This window comes from Toxotes jaculatrix, chromosome 5 (genome assembly GCF_017976425.1).
Source record: "Toxotes jaculatrix isolate fToxJac2 chromosome 5, fToxJac2.pri, whole genome shotgun sequence".
Taxonomy (NCBI): Eukaryota; Metazoa; Chordata; class Actinopteri; family Toxotidae; genus Toxotes; species Toxotes jaculatrix.
The window spans coordinates 8,170,158-8,194,749 of NC_054398.1; the positions used below are offsets into that span (position 1 = coordinate 8,170,158).

The window sequence follows — 24,592 nt, forward strand, 5'->3', positions numbered from 1 at the left end:
AATCTCACCTGTGTCTCAGGCTCTGGTGATGGTTTGAGAGGGGAAAGGACAACATCTTCTTTCTGCACTGGGCTGATGCTGGATGGTTCTGAATGTACAGAAAAAAACAAAACTGTACTGCTGTCTATTCTTGTAATAAATACATATATGCAAATGAGCTATTTGAAGGAATAATTAGTGACATACCAATACTGGAGGCCATTCCCAAACTTTCAGATCTCTTGTCTTCTTCTGGAAGTGCTTCAGCTTGCCCTGATTGGTGCAAACGAGCCTCAGCTTCTGCATCTGAAGGGATGTCATCTGCAATTTAAAACACAACATTATGAAATACTGCACTGTTACACAACTTTCTAACTTAAAATTAGAAATATTATAAATATTTCCAGTATTTTATTGTGATGAGTTCTTTGTAAACCAAAGTCCATGCCCATGTGGAAGAATTAATGGTCTCATTATTATTTGTGAATTAATTTGACAGCTTACCCTGATCCATCTCTGTACCCGGCTCCATATCCGGGCTGTCTGCTTCTGCTTCCAGGTCTTCATCCTCACAGGGCTCTGGCGCAACAAAGAGATGGTAAGAAATGAGTCGAAAAGGGTAAAACATTCTGTCTTCAGTCATTAACAGAGCGAGAACTTCCTGCAACTTCCTCACAACCTAACCTTAACTGAACTATTTTCAGGAACTCTGGCTGGAGGCAATTAAAAGCTAAAGCTAAAGGCTGAGAAAAGATGAAAATGTTTCAAAACTAAAATCTGTTTAAAGAAAATGTTCTGGCCAAAAAAAAAAAAAGATTAGTTTTGCAAACAAATGAAATCATAGATTATAAGTCTGTCAATAAATATGAACAAAAGATGGGCACAGAGTAGCATTAGTAAATAGATACATGCAGTTATCCATTTATAAAGCAGCAAATGGATGACATTTAAATCAAGCAAAAGCACAACCAAAAATGTTAATGACACTGGTTAAGAGACGAGCAGCAATTTGTTGGGCGAGACTGTTTTTCCCCAACAAAAAAAAAAACTGCAAAAAGGAAATAACCTGACACAGTTAATTCATGCAATTTTGAAATAATATGACAACATAACCACCATTTGTGCTAAATGCACTAAATGGGCCATTGTTCCTGTGGGTGCATGAACACATACTGAAAGAACATCTCATTCTAGTAGGTCTGAGCACAAGGAGATCTCTATTAAGCTTTTAACCCACAACACAAGCGCTGCCCATGAAACCAAATATGAGTGTAGGACTCTCATTCCATTCATTCAAGCTTTTAAACAGTTGACAAAGTACTTCAGCAGCCTCATTCTCTGAACCTTGAGCAAGTACAAGTGCCATTAAGGGGTTAGTCCAAAAATGTAACAGTGACAGCAGATCCCAATGAAACATCTCACATATTACCCATCAAGGGCAAGAAACACTGTGGTATTAAGTGTTTTCAAGCCTTGATAGCTCATCTGTCCCTGGAATACATTACACTGCAGTGCAATATACTATGTAAGTAAAGAGAAAATACATGTTTTGGAGGTTGGAAAGGGTAGGATGAGAGGTTGGGCCGTGGAAGGTGAAATACAGGCGCTGATCTGAGCCCAAGAGAGAAGAACTCTTGAGAGTGACAGCTTTGCAGCATGCATGCATGTGAGTTTACTGGACTCTGCACGTGTTTCTGCATGCTCCAGGAAAAGGCCAGCCAACAGACAGGTAAGAATACGAGTCTTAGACAGGATGTCACGATCCCTTTGAAGTCTGAGCTACCTCCAGACATGGACTCCAACCAGATTCTCACTGCCTCGTGTCGGGCGGATGTGTGGGCAGGTGCTATGTTCAAACCAGAGGATACAGAACAACGAGGGATAGATGGCAGGGAAATAACAGTAAAGTAATTAGACACATGGGAAAGGACATAGCAGAACACAAAAGAGAACACAAAAGAACAAAGCAGAACAAAAATCAAAGGAACTGACAAGGGGGTTATATGGTGCACTGGAACTTTACGTTCGCCCCAGCGTACCGATAGCAACTCTGAATGACAAATTAAAAAGACTGAACACAAAATTAGACATTCCAAGAAAAAAAAAGCAATGTGACAAAATCAGAGATGATTATAAACAACAGGTGGGTTAGTTGGGGGGGAGGTGGATCCTCCTGTCGCAGACACAAGACATAAAAACAGAACAGCAGCAGCCACACTGATGAAATGAGACCCTGATCCTTAACATTGTGAGGCCCCACAGTCTTCCCCGGTGCTCAGCTCCTCTGGTTGGGTTACCTGTGGAGGAGGGCTGCGTGAGCTCAGAGGGTTGGGAGAGCTGGGAGGCCAAGGCCGGCCGGCCATCCTTTTCTCCCTCAGAGTCCAGGTGTGTTCTCACCAAACCTGGAATGGCCTGGGGATCCACAGGCTGCAGGACTTGTTGGATCTTTAGGTTCCTGGCTAAATGGGGGCGTCAGCGTATGTTGCAGTGTTGTGTTTTTGGGTTTGCGATAAAGTTGTGTGAACAGTGAAAGAGGGCAGTTGTGCAGGGAAAGTCGAGAGAAACACAGAGGTAGAAGAAGAAGAAGAAGAAGAAAAAGAAGGAAGAGACAAAAATGAGGGAGAGGCAGAGACACAGTTAGAATACAATGGCAATGAAAACTCTTCAGAGGCAAGGATGAGGGAGGCTGCATGCACTAGACTGCAAAAAAAAGTCAAACCATAACAGTGAGCTTCAAAGATAAAAGGTTAAAGAAAGAAATAACGTCCATTTGTTGAACAGAAAAATTGCTGCTCAATACCAAACCATATCTGCAGCACCTATGTGGAAAACACAAAAATCTCTGGCATTTATCAGATTAGTATTTTAAAGCCATATACAAAACAGGGGTATTAAATAGCAGATTACAATAGGACTCCCAGTATAAACAAGCACACTTTCCTTTAAGACACAACTGCAATCAACAAACCAAAAAGAAAGCACTCAAAAAGAAAGGAAAGCCACACTCTTATTGTAGAAATCCTTGAAAATGAAACCCAAACCAGCCAGAATTAAACATCACACTGAAATGACTGCAAACACATCCACAGGCACTTCTCCTGCTACCTTTAAACGTAGCAACATCCTCTTCATCTGTGAGGTACTTCTCCAGCCAAAGGCCTGACTGGAGCTCTCTATCCCAGGGGCAATAATCCCCCTCTGCCAGCAGGGGGAGACAGAGGCCCCCCAAGAAAGACAAAAAAAAAAACAAAAAAAAAACAAACATACACAAAAAACGCACACACACAAACAGTGGACATGGGCGAACGTAACGAAGAGGAGGGAGTAGAAAAGGTAGGAAAGAAGCAGAGGATGAGGAGAACAATGTTTGAGACAGTGACACTACACATGAAACAGATTTCCATAAAAAGCAAAGGCAGTTCTGAATTGTCCTACACAGAGAAAATGAAGACTAGACAGGGGTGTAAACATACAGAAAAAGGAAACAGATCACACCAAGAGTGAAAAGCAAATTTACCGTCACTCGACTCCTCATCATCTTCATCCTCATCTTCATCCTCCTCCTCCTCTTCTTCCTCCTCCTCATCTACTTCACCGTCTCTGCTGACTGCATCGCCCAGACCCTCGCCCTCCCCCTCGTCACCACGGTCGCCCCTCAGTTTGGCATGGAGCTCTACCGCCTCCTTCCAGGGAACACCGCCGAGGTCTGAGGGACTGGGAGGCTGCTGCTGCTCCACCTCCACCTCCTCCTGATCCTCCTGCTCATCCTCCTCCTCCATGTCTGACTCTGAGCTGCTGTTGGAGGGCGTCCAAACACAGTGTTAGAACAAGTAGGAAGTTATTGCAGGCAACAGGCAATGTCAGTGAAGAAACAAACTCCTGCTTATTTTGTATTTTCTAAATGTTCTTCAATTTCTTTTCATAAAGTCTTTACAAAGGAGCCAACAAAAAAATGCACTAGTTCTCCAACTAACAATTATTTTCATAACCTTTATTTTTCAACAGAATAATTATGAAGTTTTCAACTAACTGTTGAGTCTGTGTCAGAAATTTGTGAATATTTTCATACTGAATACATTTTCCCAGAGGCCAAAGCGATGTCTTCAAATTGCTTCTTTTGTCCAATTAGCCCAAAGACATTCGTTTTACGCTGACAGAAAACAGAGACAGGCTGCGTCCTCACATTTCAGAGGCTGGAAACAGAGAATGGTTGGGATTTTTAACTGACCAAAACTGTGTATCTTGTTGTTCTGCTCCTACCTGGAGCCCAAGTCGGCATCTGTGACCTTGTCCAGCACACTGCTGAGGTTGTGTTCTGCCAGCGTCTCCTCGGGCACCTCCTCCAGCTCCTCCTCCCTCTGCAGGGACAGGCGGTAGTTCTCCAGCTCGATGCGCTCTGGAGTTCCCCGCAGTCGTTTAGCCAGGCTGGGCTCCTGTAGTCCGTTGACCTCCGGTACTGAGACCCCAGGTGAAATGATGACATCAGGGCGGGCGGCAGGTTGGAAGCAAACAGGCAGAGGAGAGAGAGCAAAAAACACAACTGAGAATCAGGTGGGTGCATCAGTCCAGAGGAGAGGAGCAGAGAGCATAACCCGCTGCAGGGCAGGAGCCATGCAGGACTGATTGTAAGAGGCATGATTAAACTTCTCACTGTATTTTATTCACTGTATAAATTAACTGGTCTAAACCAAATCCACTGTATCACTATTTATGAGAGCTACTGTGATTACAGACACAAACTCACAAGGTCTGTGTGTGAAAATATTATTGTCATAGCATCAAATCCATCACACGGCCAACTGTGAAACATTTCCGCATAAATTTGCTGTAAAATTTCTTGTTCTCAGTTTCTCCCACTACACCAAAGCAACTTTTGTATATTTTAAGACAAACCAACAACAACACACCAATTTAAGATCTACAACTGAATTTATTGCATTAAATTATATTCCTACAGCAAATATTATCACAACAAACACAAATTAGTTTAACACTCTAAAATAGTTCTATTATACTACAGTTATAGGTACAAGGTTGGTGCCTTGCCTTTTTCCCATCCTGAGAAGCAAATCTTAAAACTGTGTTTCCAAAATGCGTCTTTGAAATTGTATTGCATATTGGTGAATGTGAGTGGAATGAAGGTTATTCTACATTTACTGTCTCTCCACTCACTTAAACTGAGATACAGTTGCCCTTCAATTACAACTGCCGTAAGCAGTGACCCCAAGGTAAATTCCACTAAAAAAGGATAGGTGTGACAATGAATGTGTGATATTTGATGCAGTAGCACAGTGTGTGTTATTTTATGTCGACAAGGAATGTGGTCAAACAGCTGCAATGGTTTCCTATTTTCTTCTCTCAACAAGGCAACAAGGCTGAAAATGCAAGACAGCTGTGAAGTAAACTACCTGTTTAAATTAATTAAATTACATTAATTAAATAAATTCATCAGTTTAAATTCTCTGTTTTACCTTTCCATCAAAACCAACCCCAACAATTAAAGGGCTAAAGCGACCCACGACCTGACAAACGCAGTTTGCACAGTTTTCGGCTTTCTAATATGTTCATATGTGTCTTCAATATTTTAAATAATGATAATCATTAGTCATATGATTATTATTTACTAAAATATTATAGTGATGAAAAATTACATTAGAAACTAAGTGAATAGTACAGAGATTTATCCCAAAATGACTTCTGAATTACTTCAGTTTGACTTCCTGTTAATATGTGGTCCGGAGTGATGGACTTCATGTGTGCAATATGATGTGATTTTCCACCTAATCAAAAATTACAGAGAATATTATTATCAGAAGATAATCTTCTGGTTATTGTATTGCTTGTTGCCCTTAAGTAATGAAAGTAAGTCTTTAATTTTGCTATTATCATTCATAAATGTCACATATTGTATTATTAAAGTATTAATGAGTAGCTATTGTTAATTTAGAATACTACACTTGCCACACAATGCAGCAGGCCTACACTTTATTTACTTACTTACTTACTTAATCTCCAATTATTCACTTACTCTGAATCTTAGCAACCTACCCATTTCAGCTCTTTCTATTCTATGGTTATATTTAACTACAGTATGCAAAGCAATAAATGCAGCAAGGATGCACTATACTGAGCGAACCGAAGTAGGTCTTAGAAGCAATCTGTCAGGGGTGAGAGGTTGAGGGATGCAGGAGGACAGGGCAGCCAAGAAGGTGCGACAGAGGAGTGAAAATCACAAGAGAACCAATCGCAGGCACTAATTCAAGCACTAGTAGAGCTCTCAGTTTTAAGCTGCTCTGATAGGAGGGGGAAAGGTAAAGTTCACAAATGCACTGGTACAGGCACTTCATTACAGTATGGTGAGTTTGAGTAAGAGGGATACAATAGGTACAAAACAGCTTACAAAGAGAAAGGAACACATCACAAAGCAGGCTCTAAATGAAACATCACACAGGAGGAGGTAGAGGTAAAAGAGAGCAGTCACAGGCCACTAGGTGTTACAATCACACAGGAATAAAGCTTGGCTCTTCATTAAAAACACAGGCAGGCAAAAATCGGTTTAGGTAAACTTATAAACTTATATGATACGTGAATGTGTTGCTAAACGCCAAATTCTTACAGATATTTGGAGTTAAGAAAGTTGCCACATTACTGCCTCATCAAATAAAAGAAGTCAGAATGAGAAACAGTACAAGGGAGTTATACAAAGGGTTAATACTGCTGCCTGCAGAGCTGACCAGAAGGAACTCTGTCCAACTCTTTTTAATTTCCAAGCCAAGAAAAACAAATAAATAAATATAAGATGCACCATTCACTTCTAAAATTATTCTGCCACAGCACTGCTGAACGGCCTTGGCCAATCACTAGTCATAAAATGGCTGCTAACAGAGACAGTAAGAATGCTGCATCTTGAAGAAATAAAGTAATCACTGAGACGAAGACCCACAAGATTTATATGAACGCTCCGCAGGCTCAGTGAGTCAACACAATCAGCTAAATCTATACAGTCCGACTAGCAATTTGGCGAAGAGTAAAAGGAAATAAGGAAGGAGGGGCAAGAGAGTCATGCTAGAGGAGGTTGAGCAGGACATTGATGGTGAAACAGCAGAAGAGGTAGATGCAGTAGGTACACAGGAAGGGAGAATCTAGGGGGTTGTGTGCCACCTGGTGGCAGGTCCAGGAGAGCGTGCGGCGGAGGGTACGCAGAGGAACTCCCACACCCATGGCCAGACGGCAGGGCACAACTGCCACAGCAAGAGAGGAAAGTGGGGTACCTGAGGGCTGGAGCTCGGCCGAGGGGGCTGCCGCTGCCATCGCCCTTCCGGGAGCATCTACGGTCACCGTAGGAGTTTGGGGCGCCTGGTTTTCCTGCAAAAAGCAGACAGACAGATAAAATCAGACACCAGAAAAAGCATCAACAAATGCTCTTATCTAGGTACAAAAGAAAGAATTTTAAAAAAGGGATCACTGATAAATATTCTACTCTGCTTCCCACGTTTGCCCGTGTGAACCCACGTACCTTAGCGCTTCATTCTGAAGATAAGCCAAACAATTAATTTTGTTCATTAATTGTGAGCAAATTTTCCATCAGAAAATCATCATCTAGTAAATAAAAGCAGGTACCTTAGCTGTGATTGGAGCAGGGGAGGGAGCAGGCCTCTTTCTCTGAGCGTAGCCAGACAGACGGTAACAGTAGTGGGGCTTGCAGTAAAATTTCCCTGAGGGATAAAGGAGATAGACAGAAAGAAAATCAGCAGATATACTGAATGCATAAATAAACATATTCCACAAATTTCACCTCACAGACTCTCTGTAGGTTTGATCCTGTCTGCAGAAACAGGCTGTGTGTTTGTCACTGAGAATCAAAAAAAAAAAAAATCTTCCTTTTTGTTCTATTTCAGACCATCAGTGGGTTTCAGTCCCACGACAACTTCTGGAAAAAAAAAAAAAAAACAGCTTTTCTTTCTTATTGAACAATCCGTTGCTTGTCCCTGAGCCCAACAGGCACCTCCCAGAGAGGAAAAATATGGAATCGTGAGACTCGGCTCTGGGGTCACGAGCCACTGTAATATAATGTGAGGCCATTTTATATCTTTAAAAGTGAGTTTTACACATTTAAATTGTTGAAATTTTGTTTGACTATAACATCTTTGAAATTACTGGCATATTTTTTTGACATGGCTGGTGAAAGTTCATGCACAGTTCATGTGTTGCTTTTAATCCATTCATCCCAGTGTTTCTTGGGTCGGATCCATTGATGGAGTTGGAGGTTGTGGTACCATTGTCTGTCTGACACAATATCTGTTTTGATAAGACCACTAGGGGGCACCTCTGTTGCACATTTTCAAGTTTTGCAGAGAGGCTTTAAAACTGATGTGATACTTCCTAACTCAGATTTGCTCTCTATTCAAATTGGGTTGGTGTTATGATCATTAAGTCAAAGTTTCATGTATTTTTGTCTGCATTTGATGTTTGAAAACTTTATGACAGATGGTATATAGAGAAATCCACAGAGTTATCTTCTTACCATCCTCCACGTCAAAGGCGTAGGAGGACAGTCGTAGCGTGGTGCCACAGTAGTCGCACTTGAAGCAGCTCCGGTGGAAGAACTTCCCCTCTGCACTCAGCCTCTCCATCACGTACACACGCTTTCGACAGAAGAAGCAAACGTCGCTGCCTCCAATGTTGACAGGGAACTCTTTTCTGAGAGAGCCCTGCGGAAAGAAAAAGCATTTAATCAGTCTTCAGTAAAAAGGGAAAAAACACGAGAGGATGGAGAGGAGAGGCTTCAGTGCATCAAAGATTTAGTAAACATTAACAAGCCACAATCTCACCAGGCTACTGTCGATGTTTGCCGCGTACAGAGCTATTTTTAATCTAACAACCACATCACAGCAAGTCAAAGGTTATTTATCATTAGAAACAAGGATGTGCAGTAAAAAAACAACTCATCTTTTATCACTGTACAAAGTATCTACAAACACAAGGGCAGGCCAAACTTCTGTTACTTGTCGAGCAAACACTCTACAGGTGAAGGGAGATGGATCAAGGTTCAACTGTGACAGAAAACTAACACATCAATGTATCAGCCACACATCACTGTACAAAACAACACTCTCTGGCAAGTGAGGCTTTGAGTTATGCAGCCACATGCCACCTTCTACCCCTGGAAGAGCGTGCTTACCAAATCCCTCTTTTCAGGTGGGGGCTTGGCGTCTTCCTGAGACTGAAGCTGATTGGCTAACTGCTCAGCCAATGAGCTAACTCCCCCTGTGTACATCCTTACATAGCGCTATTAACAGCATTAGAGAACAAAAAAAAAGGAGAAAAAAAGACAGGTGGACAAACATTAGATGAAATGATGGATGAAAAAAGAAAGAACATGAAAAACAGATGAGGAGCGTGTGAGGAGATCACTCAGCATAGCAACAAGTGTTTATACACAAAAGGCATTTCCAAATAACATTGCCTGACAGGTAACTTAGACATGACAAAGCAATGGTTCCATGCTTGAGTGATCAAGCGTTTAGATGTGCTGGCGGCCCCGCCTACGTAACTAGTTTCAAACCAAACATGCTGTAGCTCATAAAAACAACTCCAAAGCTGATAAAATAACTTCTGCCCTCAGTCAAACAAGTTATTCCGTAAGATCCCGGGTGCCTTTACTTGCCAACAAAGAGCATTACTATTAGATATGGGATATCAGACAACAGCAACTGAGCAGACTCGTGCTCCTGTAATATAAACTGTTCAAGAAGACTACTATATGTGCTTACACACTCGTGTAAGGCAGTCATGCATTTTTCATTCACATGCGCGCGCACACACATACACAGAGGCGCTGCACTGTTAAACCGAACAACACTTACGAACAAAATGAAAATGCTGGAAAGGAGAAATTCTAAATGGTTTGTTATTATCTGAATTCAGAAAGCAGTCAACAAACTGTTTTGTAGTTTTAAATCCTGAATTATCCTATACCAGGATTAGGCTTCAGTCTATTGAAACTCCAAAGTAAGCTTCATAGGAGGAGAATTGAGGTCACATGTAGTATGAGCCAAACTAAGCCATGAAATCTCCTAGCGTAGATGAGATTTGGGCATGTTTTGCTGTGCTGCAGTCCCACTGCTAAGTTGTTACTCTGCCACAGTTGGACGTGTGCATCAACATGGGAGATACACTTAGACGAGGTTTCTGCCACCAAGCTGTTCTTACAACCCAAAGCAACTACTTGGGACTCCCTTGGCAAAATAACTGTGGGAATTATAATGAGTTTAAGCACGCCAAAGCTAAGAATATATTAAGATCAGATAGAGTCACAGTCACACGGATGGATTACTCTCCCACATATTTATCACAACAACCACAGTAAACAATTAACAAGTTACAAACAAGTTATTTCAGACTTCACAACGTGCAGCCAGCTATTAAAGCAGGTCTCAGGTGAGCTTAAGCCGTGTTAAGCAACCTTTGTTCTTGACCTACGTAACTTCCCGAAAGACCAAGTGCAGGTGTAGCGTGTTAGCGTGCACCACACTCCATTCCTTCCAAGTGTGAAGTGACTACCTGTCTCAAGGTCTCAGAGGATGAGAGGGGGGAATCAGGGGGACTCTGGGATCGGGCCAGGTGCCATTGTTCCATAAAAAAACGTGAGGGCTTTTTCTTAGGCTCCACAAAAGAGGGGGAGAGGAGAGTAGTTAGCAGTGTAGTAAAGTTAAAATAAGAAGTCTGAATGAACAAATGTTCAGTTAACAATCAAAGAACCTATTATGAACATACAAGTACATAATAGTAGTAGGTTTTGCCAATGCTGGCTTTTATAATTCAGCCAAATTTAACAATGTTTTGACCTATTATTGGTATGTGTACACATACATCACTTAAATTATTCAATGTACTTATACTAAACCTTTTAATTTCCCAAATACCTTTATTTTATATTTTGTCTAGTATAAAAAACACTATTAAAAATGTGTATTGACCATTTTATTTATATTGAACGTTGTACATTGGTGTCCACTCCTAAAAGGTAAAGGTGACCAACAGGACATGTCTGCCAAAAACTTGAGTTCCTATATCAACATGCATAAATCCTAAACTGTCTGTAAGCTGTCTGTATTAACGGGAAATTTCACCTGTGGCCCGACTGGCTTGCCCTCAAACTGAGTGGCAAGTTGCTTGGCTCTCTCCTGAATACTAAGCACATATAAGGGCAATTGGTCATCAGAATGCAGAGGCCTTGCTGACTCCTGCAGAGAAATAGATGATATAATCACCAAAGGGACATACGAGGAGGAAAATGTAGCTATTCTCTGTCTTTTTTGTGGTTTCCAAACACAATCTGCCTTCCGAAAAGCTTGTCATTGTGGTACAGACCATAGATAGTTTGTTAGCCATTGTTTTCATAGTCCCAGCTGACAGTCTTTAATTTTTGTAGTAAAGAAAGCCTGAGTGGGTAAACTATGAAAGCAATGCCCTGCAGTTAGTAAGGATATCTAGCAGAAAGGCCCAGCAGAAACAAACAGACTACACTCGAGATAAATAAACAAGAACCGAACAAGCTCGAGTGAGCCTACAAGTCATGTCTGAGCTCAAAGTAAAAACTTTTAAATGAGGTTATTTCTTAGTACAACAGAGGATGATGTGTGAAAGAGTCCACAGCACCACAAACCTAACCTTTCTGGAAGAGTCAGGAGAGGATAGTGGTGAACCAGGACTCTTAGTTAGGCCTCGGGACAAGTACCACTGCTCTAAAAAGAAATGGGAGGGCTTTTTCTTAGGCTCCGGGGAGAAAAGAGGGATGGTTGGAAGAGGGCATTAGACTTGAAAGAAAGTGCAAATGTACACCAATAGCAAGGTTTTTTTTTTGCACATGTAAAGATAAAAATACCCAACACTGGAAACCATGTTCGCACAAAAACCGTCCATGCATGGTGTTCACCTTTGGTGGCTTGTCAGGTCGGCCCTTAAACTTTGAGATCAGGCGGTCAGCCCTCTCCTGTATACCAGGTATGTGAATGGGTCCTGGGTCTGTCAGGTGCAGTGGCTCCCATTCCTGCCAAGGAAGCTCTATTGAGACTTGATGCTGAGTGGGTGCAGCTAATGGTTGAGTGCTTTTAATAACCATGGTTTTATTAGGAGGAGGAAAAACCTGGTTTGTTCCATACAGGTGTCTGTTTACAGCAACTCCAACTTTTATCTCATTAAAACAAACAAAAAAAAATCCAACCACAAACAACAGAGAGAGAAGTGACAAGCTGAATCCACATCCATGCAAATCACTCGTTTACTCTACCCCATATTTCTGAGGCCTTTCGTAGTATTCAAGTTCCTCTTCCTCCGGACTTCTACGCAAATGCTTGGAGGCAGAAATGAGCAGACACACGTACTGTATTAACACTTTGGTTTCGAGCATAAACAGACTGTTACAAAAAGGAGTTGTTGACTGTCACTTTTAGAGAACAGCTTGTTTGAATCTCTGACAACGCCTGACAGTTAAAACCACCCAAGGTCCCCTGAGTCTACATTTATTTACAAGCCGTCACATCCCAACAACGTAACCTTCAGCAGAAAAACAAGCAGCTCGTCTGATAATGACACACACACTACCCACTCACAGGGAAACAAACATACTGTGACCTCTCTAGTAGGTTCACTTGGGGAAATGCAGCATTTTTTTTTTTTTATGCTACACACTGCAGAGGTCAAGGCTGAGATACAGCAGACATAATTAGGAAGACTGGCTGTGGAGATAAATACAGGGAGTTAAAGGGGGCACTGGCCATGGATTTATGGCAGAGATAGACAAACACAAACAGACAGATACAGCAGACTGTGTGTCACCTCTGAGTGAAGAGAGAGCGAGGAAGTGGAGGAGGAAGAAGGGAGCAGAATGGTTTTCTTTGGGCAGCTCCGAGAGCCCGAGCTGGACAGTTGGTCTGCACCACTTCTGGCCTTGAGAGATGAGGAACAGGAACAGCAGATTTGAGCAGGAGGTGATGAGGATGAGGACGAAAATGATGAGCTAATGCAAAGATGAATGTTTACACCCGTTTTTCCTTGTCAATCAAAGTTGGATGATACATTTTAATGCAAAAACTTGTAAAACCGAGAGAAATTCTAATTAAAAATGTTTGTGTACGCCTCCAACGCCAAATTAGTAATCCATTTGGTTAAAAGAATTAGTGTGCTGTTCTGCTTCTCTTTGTTAGGTTCACTTACAATAGAGTACAAGCACCAATAGTAATGCTTGACACACTGGCACACACATTTCCATACACATACCGAGAAAAAAAGATCATCCGCTAGGTGCATATGGCGAAATAAAATACTTTTTAAAAAAATGCCTGTCAGGGAGACAAAAGGGAAAATAATTCACCAGTGTGGTAATTAACTATGATATAAAGCTTAAAGCTGTTGCATGGGAACTTATATCACTGTATTACAGGATAAAAAAGTTGTAAAAAAAAAATCATAATAACACGGAATGAAGAGGGATTTACTTTATGAAAAGAGGGCAAAAAATAATATATATGAAAAACCACTCTATATAAGAGAGGCTTAAAAAAACTCAATCCCAGTAGTTAGGATTATCACAATTACGTCCAGTCTTTACAACTGACTTTCAGCTAATTTACGCTGCAGCAAGAGACTTACTCTGCAGCATGAGGACATTTAAGAACAGCAGAGAATTAAATCCCTTTAAAAGGCAGAGCCTGTGGCTTTAAATCAATGCCTGTGATACGAATGCTTAATCTAGTGACAAGAGAAAAAAAAAAGACAACTGTCTAAGCACCAGCGGGAGAAAACTGGCTCTGGCACTTAGATGTGCTGATTCAGCTATTCACAGGGGAAAACAATAAAGCAGTGTGACAACAAGGCAGGGCAGCCGGTCCTCTACTGAGGCTGCAACAGTGAATGTAGCACAGGATCTTACTAATTTCTAAGCAATGTTTCTGTGCACCTATAAGCAGGACTGTTGGCTAACAAAATAACAACCTTAACTGCATCTACTTCCATAGGGAGGGCTGAATCAATTTTAGCAGGGGAACTCTTAAAGGGAGCTCACAAGTTATTAAAAAGTAATGTGACAAGAAAGAGGGAGAAGGTAGACATCACTGAAGAGGATTACCGTTTCTGTTTCCATCATTATCTGGCCACAATTAAATTTTTTTTCATACTGCACACTCAAAGTTTAAATACCTTATAAAGATCAGAATGATTAAATGTACCCTGTAGAGTTTTTAACCATTCATGCATTCAGCGCATTTGTTATGAATTAACATAATGTGCTTTGGTGAGAAACAGTGAATGTAAACTTGTTTGTTTAGAAAGAAACTCCACAGGGTACCTTTAACTGCCAACAAGAGCTGGCTGCACATTATTATGTAAATGATATATTTTTGTGTTTGAATATTACAGCTATATTGGCCTGTTAACTTTTTATAACCACGCACTGTCATTTTTATTGTTGTGTTCTGAACCCTTATGAACCCTTCCAACATCTGATTAGACCAACTAACTGCTCAATCGACACAAAATGACCTTTACCTACAAATTTAAATTAGATTACTAAGGACCTGTTTTGGAGGACTATTTCTATCTCTCCACAAAATCCTGAAAACTAAAACTACCTCCTATCAAAATCAACATCTGAGGCATGAAATAGGCCGTGCCATTTCAGAATTTGAAACACCTACTTTAAACAGCTGAACAGTTGATTTTGGAGCGATGAAACAATCATAACACGTATTTTGTATTTCATTGTTTGATCAGCTTGGGGCCTAATTTGTCTGAAGCGGATGTTCCTCTGCCTCTCGTGTCGTAGACTGATTCTCATAAGATGCTGTCTGGCTCGGTGAGGCTACCTTCGCCGACTGGAACACCAATCTATTTTCATCATCATCATAGGAGGGTGAACCTGGATTTAATGGGAAGTGGAAGGAGTTGGAGGACTACCAGGGCAGCATACCTGCTCCCCTCTGTTGGGCAGCGTCTGACACTTGATCATTTCTTTGTAGCGAATGCTCAGCTGCTCCTGCTGCTGTGTGCGTCTCTGAACCAGGACAGGAGAAGCAAGGCCATGACGGTGGTGCACTCTCTCTCAGACACAAACACACAAAGCTCCACGGCTACAGTTTTTCTATTTAGAAGTTAAAACACTCACACGATTTTGTTAACTACCAAACACATTTCCAAGAACCTGACCTATTGAGTTAATTCCATCAAATCTGACACTACAGATCTGCAATCTGTCGCCACTATGACACACCACAGAGACATATGGTTAGATGGTCAGTCTAGCTGTTAGTCTCTAAGGGGATAAGGGTGGAGCGGATTCCACTCTTTACCTTTCTCCATGCTGGGACAGGTGCCAGGCGCACTGGCTCATTCATGGGGGTTTGGGGCGGGGAGGGGGGGAAAAGGCGGTCCAGATTGGGCAGAGAGTCCCCCTTTGTGGCCAAGTGCAGATGAGGGACAGCGAGCGAGGCCAGTAAGAGGGCCAGAATAACCATGCAAGGCATCATGAAAAGGTCCATGATGGGAGATGGAGGCAAGGAGAGAGAAAAACGGGGGGGGAAAAAAGGGAAGTGAATCAGATGCACAGTGGTCGCAGTGGTTGGAAAATAAGCATTCAAAAATAATAAGGAAATGACTAAGAGTCACAAGAAGGTCATGCTGGGAGAAGTTGTGTTACATTTATAGTAACGCTTACAGATATTATGCAGAATACACATCATTAATAAATGAAGAGAGAGAAAATATATATATATACAGTCAGTGTATCTACAGCCAAGCAACTGCTGCACAATTTGGCAATTATAAATCCTTTACCCACTATTAAGTTCTGGACCAAGATAATCATCTAATCAGCTATTTTCATAGACATCTGACGGCAAAAGCAATAAACAAACATAATCTATAAAAAAAAAATCAACAAACATCAAATCAGAAGCAGCAATTTCAAGTCACACAGTAACAAGACGCTTTTTCAGTCTGTAACAGTTGAAAGTCGTCTTTCTCTCCTTCAACAATACTGTCTAGTGTTCCCGCAGCCCACATCTCCCTCCCACTGCTCCGTTGGTCCTCAGTATCAAGAAAACCAGTGCTTGGTGATACAGTTCACCCAAGCCCTCCAAGACCTAGTCAGCACAGTGAGGCCGCCTACATGACCTCGGAACAATACCCAGCCTGACCAATATTAGCATTCTGGATCTGAGCTCATTAATGCAGTGGCCTACAGTTCATCCATCATGTGACTAGAGACCCCGTCATACAATATGAAATCCTCATGTTCATCAAAATATTAACTGTGGGGAAAAACGAACCACAATGAATGATGTGCAAAAAGTAATCTGAATTCCGACAAAGTCCGAACATCTTTCCCCTGCTGCCCAATCTTCCCAGAGTGGAAAACTTTTTCCACCACCACCAGATGTAATAATACCACAAAATAAATCATGTGACTTCCTCCATACCTGTCTTTTGAGTCCTGTGGGCTGGGCCGGGGCGTTTTCCTCAAACTTGGCGAGTAGCTGTGTGGCCATGACCTTGACTTTGTTGTTATTCCCTACAGCAGCACAGTCCATTTTTCTCTCCGACAGGATGGCAGGGACAGACGGCCTGTCGTCACGACCGGTCCTGGACACCTCCTCCTGTGGGAAGACAGGAAAAAACGTTTTTTGTTTTTTTTTAATTTGTTTCTCCTTTCTTTGTCTGCTGCTGTCAGTCTAGTGGGATTAATTAGTCTGTTCTGGTAGGATAAACTGCTCAAACAGTAATCACAAGCGCAGCATCTGAGACGCTTTGCTGTCAAAACTACTCACATCTTCAGACTGACTGGTTTTCCTCCTCTTCCCCAAACCGTCTACATCCTTCTCTTTTTTGTCCTGTTGATGACATGTTATGAGCTATTTTAACTCGAGGCAAAACAATGAAATGGTGAAGTGGCATTTTTGGTGTTTTAAGAAATCAACGGCGCGCTGACCTTTGGATTTCGTTTCCTGGATATCGCTATGCTCTGACCAAGTTTGCTAAGGAACGAGATGGGAGACTTGGTGCTGGCTATCAATGCCGCCTTCTCCTCAGGACTCAAGTTGTGGTTATCTGAACAAAAATCCACAGAGAAAATGGTAGGTTATGAGCAAGCACTGAAAAAGCACTTTAAAATCCTCTCAGGATTACAGGTAATTATTATTTCACAGCATCTGTCAGAAAATGACACTTCTGTAATTACACAGACTTCCCAAAACCAGATTACAGAACAAACAGTCCTGTACTGTATCACCAGCTCTCACCTCCAGGTGGCACTGTGTCCTTAAACATCTCATAGAACTGGCTGAGGTACATGACCATGGAGAGTTTGTCTGGCTCCACCACAGAAGACATCTCCTTGCCAGTCATGCAGGGCGAGATGCCAAATTCCTTCTCCGCCACGTCAAAACCCAACTGGTTGTTCTTCTCCTGGTCTCGCTCGTCCAATGAGTCAAAGTCACTGAGGGCAAGGAGAAGGAAGGGGAAGGAGAGAGAAAGGTCAAAAGACAATGTTGGAATGACACGGGGCATGATAGGACCGGTAAATGAAACATCCGAGATAGGGGACAAACAGAAAAAGCTAATCATAAAACTATCAGCATTCATCTCTGATCTTAATCTGTGTTGCTCCCTCCTGTAAATGTAACACGAAACAAAACAGGCTACGAAGATTTTCAACATCAAGTTAGGTTGTGGTTGTGATTGCTCGTTTTAATAGTGGAACCGGAAGGACAAAAAAAAAACCAATACTTATATTTGACAGTTTGTTTTATTATATGGCTTTTTAATATTTTTTTTTTGGGGGGGGGGGGGGGGGGGGGGTGGTTGGCAGGAGTATTCACAATTTTTTTTTTACATAAAATTAGTTTATTTTATTTACATTAAAGAAAGTTTATTTGAACCCCATGACTGTCACCAGTTTCCCTAATCTGCATGTCTTTGGACCATGGGACAAAACTGGAGTACCCATGGAGGACAGGCCCAGTGCACGGGGAGAACATGCAAACAGGCTTCTTGCTGTGAGGTGACAGCACTAACCACTGCACCACCATGCCCCCCAAAAGATTCGCCTAAACCTACATATGGTCCTTTAAGAGATATTTTCCAGACGCTGCTTTCCAGCAGTTTTGGAAATAATGGAAACTAAGTGGTGCCTCTGGTTATCAGTGAGCCTGAATTACCCGCACAAATGAAGAAGCATTTCTGTACAGCAGGCTACTGTCCAAGTTACAGCAAGCATTACTGTAAATGTCGTTATACTACAGCTGAAAATACCATTAACATGGCCCATCAATATGTTTCAACTGCACATACAGTCAATTTAAAGGCATTAGCACTGGAACATCACATCGGGCAGAGAATGGACTCCTCCACTCAATCCTCCTCAGCATTCGTCATGTACACTGCGTACACGTGAATGCGGTTTTCCCAAGGTACCTCCAGTCATCAGCCTCCCTCCCCTCCTCCCATCATCTGGCCTATCAAAGGCAGCAGAGCACAACTGCTGCACCACTTGGTAAAGGTCAGGCAGGACACAGACGCTAATAGCTTATAATGTTAATTGCCACGTTGCCTCCAGAGGGTAGCAAACTGCATTAGGCAATGTGGATGGAGACTGTGTTGTTTATAGAGTGCATGAGGGTAAGGAGACAGTTTATGTATATGTGTGTGTTTGTGCGTGTGGGAGGAGAGTGGGAATATGAGGAAGGCTCCTTTAAGTGACCCAAGAGGCCTCTATGACTGGTAGCTGTCACCTCATTTACAGTGATATACCGTCCAAAACCAAGGTCCCAAGCAGACAGTAAACATCATTTGCAACCAACACACTCACATTAACACAGCAGGCCAGTCATTCCAGGCACCGCAGCAGTTTTAACCCTTTCATTCTAACCACAATGGAATACACTTGGCAGAGTTTGCAAAAGTCCACAAATTGCAAAACAAATTTACCATCTGTGTTAATCGGAGCTCCGTGTTATGTAAGCTCTTGCGCGTATTTCTTTCAGATACTCACATGAGATCCGGTCTGTATCGGTGGATGAGGGCACACAGGGCCAGACCGCTCTTCCAAGACATGGTAAGGTCTGTTACATTAACATTCCTGTAGCCCTCGGTTTGTCTCTGGCACCAGTTGAGCAGTTTACTAGATCGAGCTATGGATTCTGGTATGGCAGAAAGAGAAAATGAAAAAGCTTGATGTTAAAGAATTAGGAACTGAATCTGTATTAAACACGGCAAGAAATACAAACTGTTACATTCTGGAAAGCACTACACATCTCTTGCTGAGCAATCTCATGGCCTTGGTGAGGCAAGGCTGAGCTTAGGATTATAAAGTTTCATCATCTATGGCCCCATCATCAATGTTAGTACAAGTTTCAACCAGCCAGTCAGGTAGAAATACTATGAACTGTGAGAGAAAAAAAAAATATGATGTAAAGGTGAAAAAGGATGCAAATGAGAGGTTAGGAGAGGATGCAGAATTCACAGGAAACCTTTAAACGAGCTTGAAGGGACTTTAAGTGTTGAATATAACCAGGGAGAGAACCAATGGCCGAGTTAGTAGACACAAAGGAATTTTTATAGGCTGCAATCAGTCCATCCACAAAGTTCCATCATTCCAGGATTCAGTTCATATTATTCATTCATAAATACATAGCAGGTAAACTTTTTAAAACTGTTAAAACTATTAGGAATCCCTGAAAAGCAACACCATGCATTTGGACTTTGTGTTACCTTGCAACTGCTTGTCAAGCAGGCAAATTTCTAGAGTGAAAATAGTTTTTTATTATTACATTTCAGCAACAGTGATTGCAGCAAAATCCTACACCGATCAAGAAGCACATTGAGCGCGTCTTTAAACACGAATAAAACGCAAGAGATACAAACCATTCCTGGCCAGCTTGGGAGTTGACGTGTTGATAACGTTCTCTATTTCAATGCGCATTTCCCTCGACTCCCCAGTGTCAAAGAGGTGTCGCACCTGCAACATACGCATAAACACTACATTTCTAAAATCCCAAACATACTGTGTCACATGACCAAAACTTGTGTTATCCAAATATTTATGCACACATTTCATCGAACAGTCACAGTATCCTTGACTTTTATATGGGACGCCTGGGACTGTTGGCTGTCATTCTCACCTGGCTGGGCTTGAGGAAGTTAAGGCTAATGTTGGGGTAACGTGTGGTTGGATCCACACTGTACTGACTGAAATTCTTACTGACGTTCTCTGGTGTGGTCTGGGGCAGTAGACGGTATATACTCTCCCTAATGGACAGAAGAAAAACTCTGTAACACAATCCCATTCATTGTACAGGCAGTGTTTTATTAATGGAAATAAAATATAAGAAGATGGCAATACATAAAGAAATCATATTAACATTGTTATTAAAGGGCACAGAGAGTTACTGCAGAGCAGAGGAGTCACATTCCATTCAGTTCTTATGAGGGCCTCTTATCCCATTTGTATTAGCAGAGGTGGGACTGATGCTTAAAATCACATACAGGCACATTTCCTAGTAAAGCACTTAGAGATAAAAGGGTGTGTTTGAAGAGAGGGAACATGTGCCTGAATGTGTATGTGTGTGTGTGTATGTGTGTGTGTGTATGTGTGTGCGTGTGTGTGTGTGTGTGTGCACGAGTGTTTAAATGTTAGAACAAGAACAGAGTATAATGTGTTTGGTGTGTGTGCATCAGTGTATCCACACCCTCACCTCTCAGCGAGCACCTCGAGAGGGGTTTTTCCCTGAGCCCAGCTCTTCACCATCCAGCCAGAGTCCATGGCTGCCAGGAAACCTCGAGCGATGCCAGTGCCCATGGGCCAGAAGGGCTGGAGACAACAGTGAACACCACGTTCAACAACCAAATATGGCCACAGAAGAACCAAGGACATGGAGTAACAAAAGGGGTCGGAGTGTGACACAAGATTTAAAGGACAACTTGAACTTGAGAATAGAAAAAGAAAAAAAGAAAAAAAAAAAGAAAAAGAATAAAAGCTAGTCTCTTGAAAATCTTTCAAAATCTCTGTCTTTATCTCTCACCTCCAACAGGCTGTCTCCCACCAGTGCCACCAGCAACTTGTGGCCATTGCGTTGGCGCACCATGGCGGCGTTCTCAGAGGCGTACATGCAGGTGAAGTCAAACATGGCTACGTCGGGCTGGCCGTAGTGGTTGATGGCAAAGTCCAGTGTGGGAAGCTGGTGGCTGGTGGAGAAATCCGCAGCCTCCCGGGCGTAGGACAGCAGGGCGGCCTGGTCTACATTAGCTCTGGACAACAGCAGCTCTGTGTCTGCATAGTCCTACAGGAGAGACACGAGAATGAGATGTCCAGAAAAATGTAATCAAAGAGTCACAGGCTAAAAAATCAACAGTTCTGGAAGTGCCTTGCTCAGCATATGAAAGAAATTTGTGTGCAGCTGTGGAGGAAAGCTGAAGATGAAGACATGTTTATAACAATACATGACAATAATACATGATGAAGTGTCATGACATACAAACAACAGGGAGTTAACTGACAGACAAAATAATATTAATGAAGGGTTCACTTTGCCAAGTGCAGCCTGAAAGACTTATGCCTCACACAGCTGTCATGTTGATGTGAAAGCCAACAACTGATCTCAGATGAGATATACATTTTACAAGATTATCCCACTTAAAGAAATACATGACTGGATCAAGCTTGGTCAGTCTTTCAGGGGCAGATTTTACTCATTCTTTCCCAGACTCTTGTGGTAGGAGAATATGTGTAAAAATAGTACACATGCACAGATTTATAAAAACCACAAGGCAGGCTGTGCATGAGCAAAAAAAAAAAAAAAAAACCTTTATTCTAAAATCTCAGTGACATCTAGGTATTTGTGTGGTGAGTGCGCCACTCAGATACTCAGGGAGCATAACTAAAATTAGTTCCTAGAAGCAATTACAGAAAAATACTGTAAATAGTCCCTGCTACAATTGTAAAAGCAAACAAAAAAGTTGTGGTTTGTGTTGTGATAACCTTGAATTTGTACTGGACATTCGAATAATTGTAAAATTACCACAAGGTTCTTGTCTGGGCCAGCCAATTTATTGTATGGTATGCTATAAGAGCAAGAGCAAGAGCAACTAAAGACTCACCAGATAAACATTCATGGAAGAGGTAATATAAGATCTGTACAGTAAGTTATCATTTCAAGGTGCCTCTGTAACTTCACCGTGCTACTAAGAGGCCCAGGGACTTGCAGTGGAAAAAACTGTGCTGTTCACAAGTCTCTCCAACATGTAGCATCAAATCACTGCATGCTTTCAAAGTGACATGTTTTCACAGAGGGTGGTGGTGGTGATGAGGGGCACATTCTTCCATCTTCAAGTTCCCTGGTCGTCCCGGCCAGGCTGGTGGTGGAGGTGGTGATGTTGGGTGAGGGGAAGGGAAGGGCAGGGTAGTGGAAGATATTAATTGGGTTTTTTTTTTTTGGTTTTTTTTTGGTTTGCTTTGAACTGTGTGTACTCACTGCCCCTTTGCCAACCCTCCCACCCTTCCTCTATCCATTTCCAAGGGGCAGCGCAGAGTCATTTTCATAGCTATAAAAGGATCAGTCTAGGACTTCCTATCAAAAACCAGTTTCAGTAAGTTATGCCTTTTCATTAACATGTGCGTACTGACTCCAAATCCCCGCTGGCTTCAGACCTCAGTGTATACCCAAAACCTCATTAATGTCATCAGCTCACCATGAAAACAAACACAGACTTGCACACACACGAACAGGGACACCAAAATATGTAAGACAGCTAAAATGATCTGAGGCAAAGTGATGACTGCCACCCCACAATCACAGCACACCTTCAGTAATGCTTGTGTAGAAATGTTAAAAAACATTCATCTTTCCACTTTCCTGTGGAAGGCGGCCAGGGAAAGGAAACTACCGTGTATAGCGAGGGCACAAACACTTAGTAAGTCTGCTTGAGTTGGCCTGTTTGCTCCTGTTGGCTTGGTTAGATCATTAGGCTGATACTGGGCAAAAACAGAGAGAGAATAAAAGACTGAAAGAATGAAAGAGAGAGTGAAAGAAAAAAGGAGAGGCAGTCAGACAGACTTGTTATTCTGTCGGTCTGTGCGTGCCTATAGCCTTTAAGTTTACTAAAGAGAGACAGAATGAGATTCAACAATTGTCTCTTAAATGCACACACAAACACTGAGCCCTAGGTCTTTGATCACTCACATGCAGAATGACTCCTTTCTCCAGCAGGCTCTGTTTTTTGGCAGTCATCACAAAGTAGTGCGTGTCATCCTTGTAGTAGACAATGTTTTCCAGGTCAATACCTAAAAAGACGGATAGAAAGACGTATTGTTACATACCAAGCACAGCCCTTTTTCCTTATTGCCATAGCTGACTGTCATGTCGTCATTAGAGGACAAGAGTGGCAATTACGCGACTCAGAGCACATAACCAAAGCCCCGGGGACATCGTCATGTCAGCAATAAACCGCAGACAGGCTTGGCATCAAACCTAGCGTTAAGCATTTTAATTGGATGAGCTGACAAATTCGTCCTATTTACCTTTATTTTTTGGCACCTACTCATTTTAGGAACTAGCTGTTCTTACAATTACCAATACCCAAAAAAAAAAAAAAAATCAAACTGTTTTAATGTTTAAAGCTGTATCTTAAGTCCCTGTATCAAACAGCTGCCTTAATAAAAGACATAAAATCCCTGTAAAGTAAAGAAATGCAGGAAAGTGGAGCTGTAGCAGACCTGTTGCTTCTCTGAGGTCTTGAAAGAACTTCTGGTTGAAGATGAAGGCCACACCGCTGATCTCCTCAACCTTCGCCTCCGCTGTCGTGTTCCTGTTGATGAAGTTAGCAGTGATGGCAATGGCAAGCTTGCCGCGGAACTCCTTTCGCCGAAACCCTGGGGATTACAGGGAGGAAGCGGACAGCTTGTGACCTAAAGGTCAGGAATCAGGGTGCACCAAACCAGACCAGAGAGCAAATGCTCAAATCACAAAACAAAGTTTAATGTGCCAACTTATATTTCCTTTCACAACATGTCAAACCCTGCAAATACATACTGGACATCATAAATACAACCAGTTGTTCTGTATCATAAACAACTTTCTAGCTTTTGAAGCTGTGTAGTTCATGGTTATCCCAGAGGGAGCCTGCTGTTCCCCTTCATTAATGCTGCAGTCAGTGGTACAGAGAGGGGTCACGGAACTCTAACTCCACATGGGGTTCCCTTTGCCAGTGCGGCTGAGTGTGAGGGCCAAACACTCACAGAGGAAACAGACAGCCAATTCAACAATTCCTATTCTGCTCTGCTGGGAGAGCAAACACTCTCTGAAGCTGGATGTAGCAGGCAGATACAAACAAACAAACAAACAACACACACACACGCACACAGATGTGCACAAATGCTCATTCATGCGTGAGGAGCGGAGTGAGGTCAGGCCCCCCGACCACAGCTGTGCACAAGTGAGATCATAATCGTTATGACTGACCTCTAAGTCCACATGAAGAAACAAACAAGCAGTGCTGTTTGTGCTCTCCTTGTTTAGTCAAGGACAATCTGCATTACTCATGCGTTACTCCCGGAGTGTGCGCG

At 42.2% G+C, this 24,592-nt stretch overlaps 1 protein-coding gene across 2 annotated transcripts in view; it reads right to left on the bottom strand.

Annotated features, from left to right (window-relative positions):
• The window catches only part of mical3a (microtubule associated monooxygenase, calponin and LIM domain containing 3a), an 84,583-nt gene that overhangs the window by 18,152 nt on the left and 41,839 nt on the right, over positions 1–24,592 (bottom strand). The window contains exons 6-36 of one of the 2 annotated variants that reach the window (XM_041037487.1): positions 23,744–23,899; positions 23,211–23,311; positions 21,054–21,311; positions 20,727–20,842; positions 20,154–20,280; positions 19,897–19,990; positions 19,744–19,773; positions 19,025–19,172; positions 17,274–17,470; positions 16,964–17,082; positions 16,803–16,865; positions 16,455–16,631; positions 15,327–15,428; positions 12,820–12,930; positions 12,272–12,334; positions 11,918–12,031; positions 11,653–11,757; positions 11,112–11,225; positions 10,543–10,644; positions 9,161–9,268; positions 8,504–8,690; positions 7,600–7,694; positions 7,251–7,344; positions 4,240–4,435; positions 3,497–3,774; positions 3,085–3,177; positions 2,277–2,438; positions 1,763–1,825; positions 484–558; positions 187–300; positions 9–88 (exon numbers count right to left, since the gene is read on the bottom strand). In XM_041037487.1, the coding sequence (XP_040893421.1) occupies positions 9–88; positions 187–300; positions 484–558; positions 1,763–1,825; positions 2,277–2,438; positions 3,085–3,177; positions 3,497–3,774; positions 4,240–4,435; positions 7,251–7,344; positions 7,600–7,694; positions 8,504–8,690; positions 9,161–9,268; positions 10,543–10,644; positions 11,112–11,225; positions 11,653–11,757; positions 11,918–12,031; positions 12,272–12,334; positions 12,820–12,930; positions 15,327–15,428; positions 16,455–16,631; positions 16,803–16,865; positions 16,964–17,082; positions 17,274–17,470; positions 19,025–19,172; positions 19,744–19,773; positions 19,897–19,990; positions 20,154–20,280; positions 20,727–20,842; positions 21,054–21,311; positions 23,211–23,311; positions 23,744–23,899 (3,842 nt within the window). The remainder of the gene's footprint in view (positions 1–8; positions 89–186; positions 301–483; positions 559–1,762; positions 1,826–2,276; positions 2,439–3,084; positions 3,178–3,496; positions 3,775–4,239; positions 4,436–7,250; positions 7,345–7,599; positions 7,695–8,503; positions 8,691–9,160; positions 9,269–10,542; positions 10,645–11,111; positions 11,226–11,652; positions 11,758–11,917; positions 12,032–12,271; positions 12,335–12,819; positions 12,931–15,326; positions 15,429–16,454; positions 16,632–16,802; positions 16,866–16,963; positions 17,083–17,273; positions 17,471–19,024; positions 19,173–19,743; positions 19,774–19,896; positions 19,991–20,153; positions 20,281–20,726; positions 20,843–21,053; positions 21,312–23,210; positions 23,312–23,743; positions 23,900–24,592) is intronic. The other variant, XM_041037486.1, reaches the window with a different exon arrangement.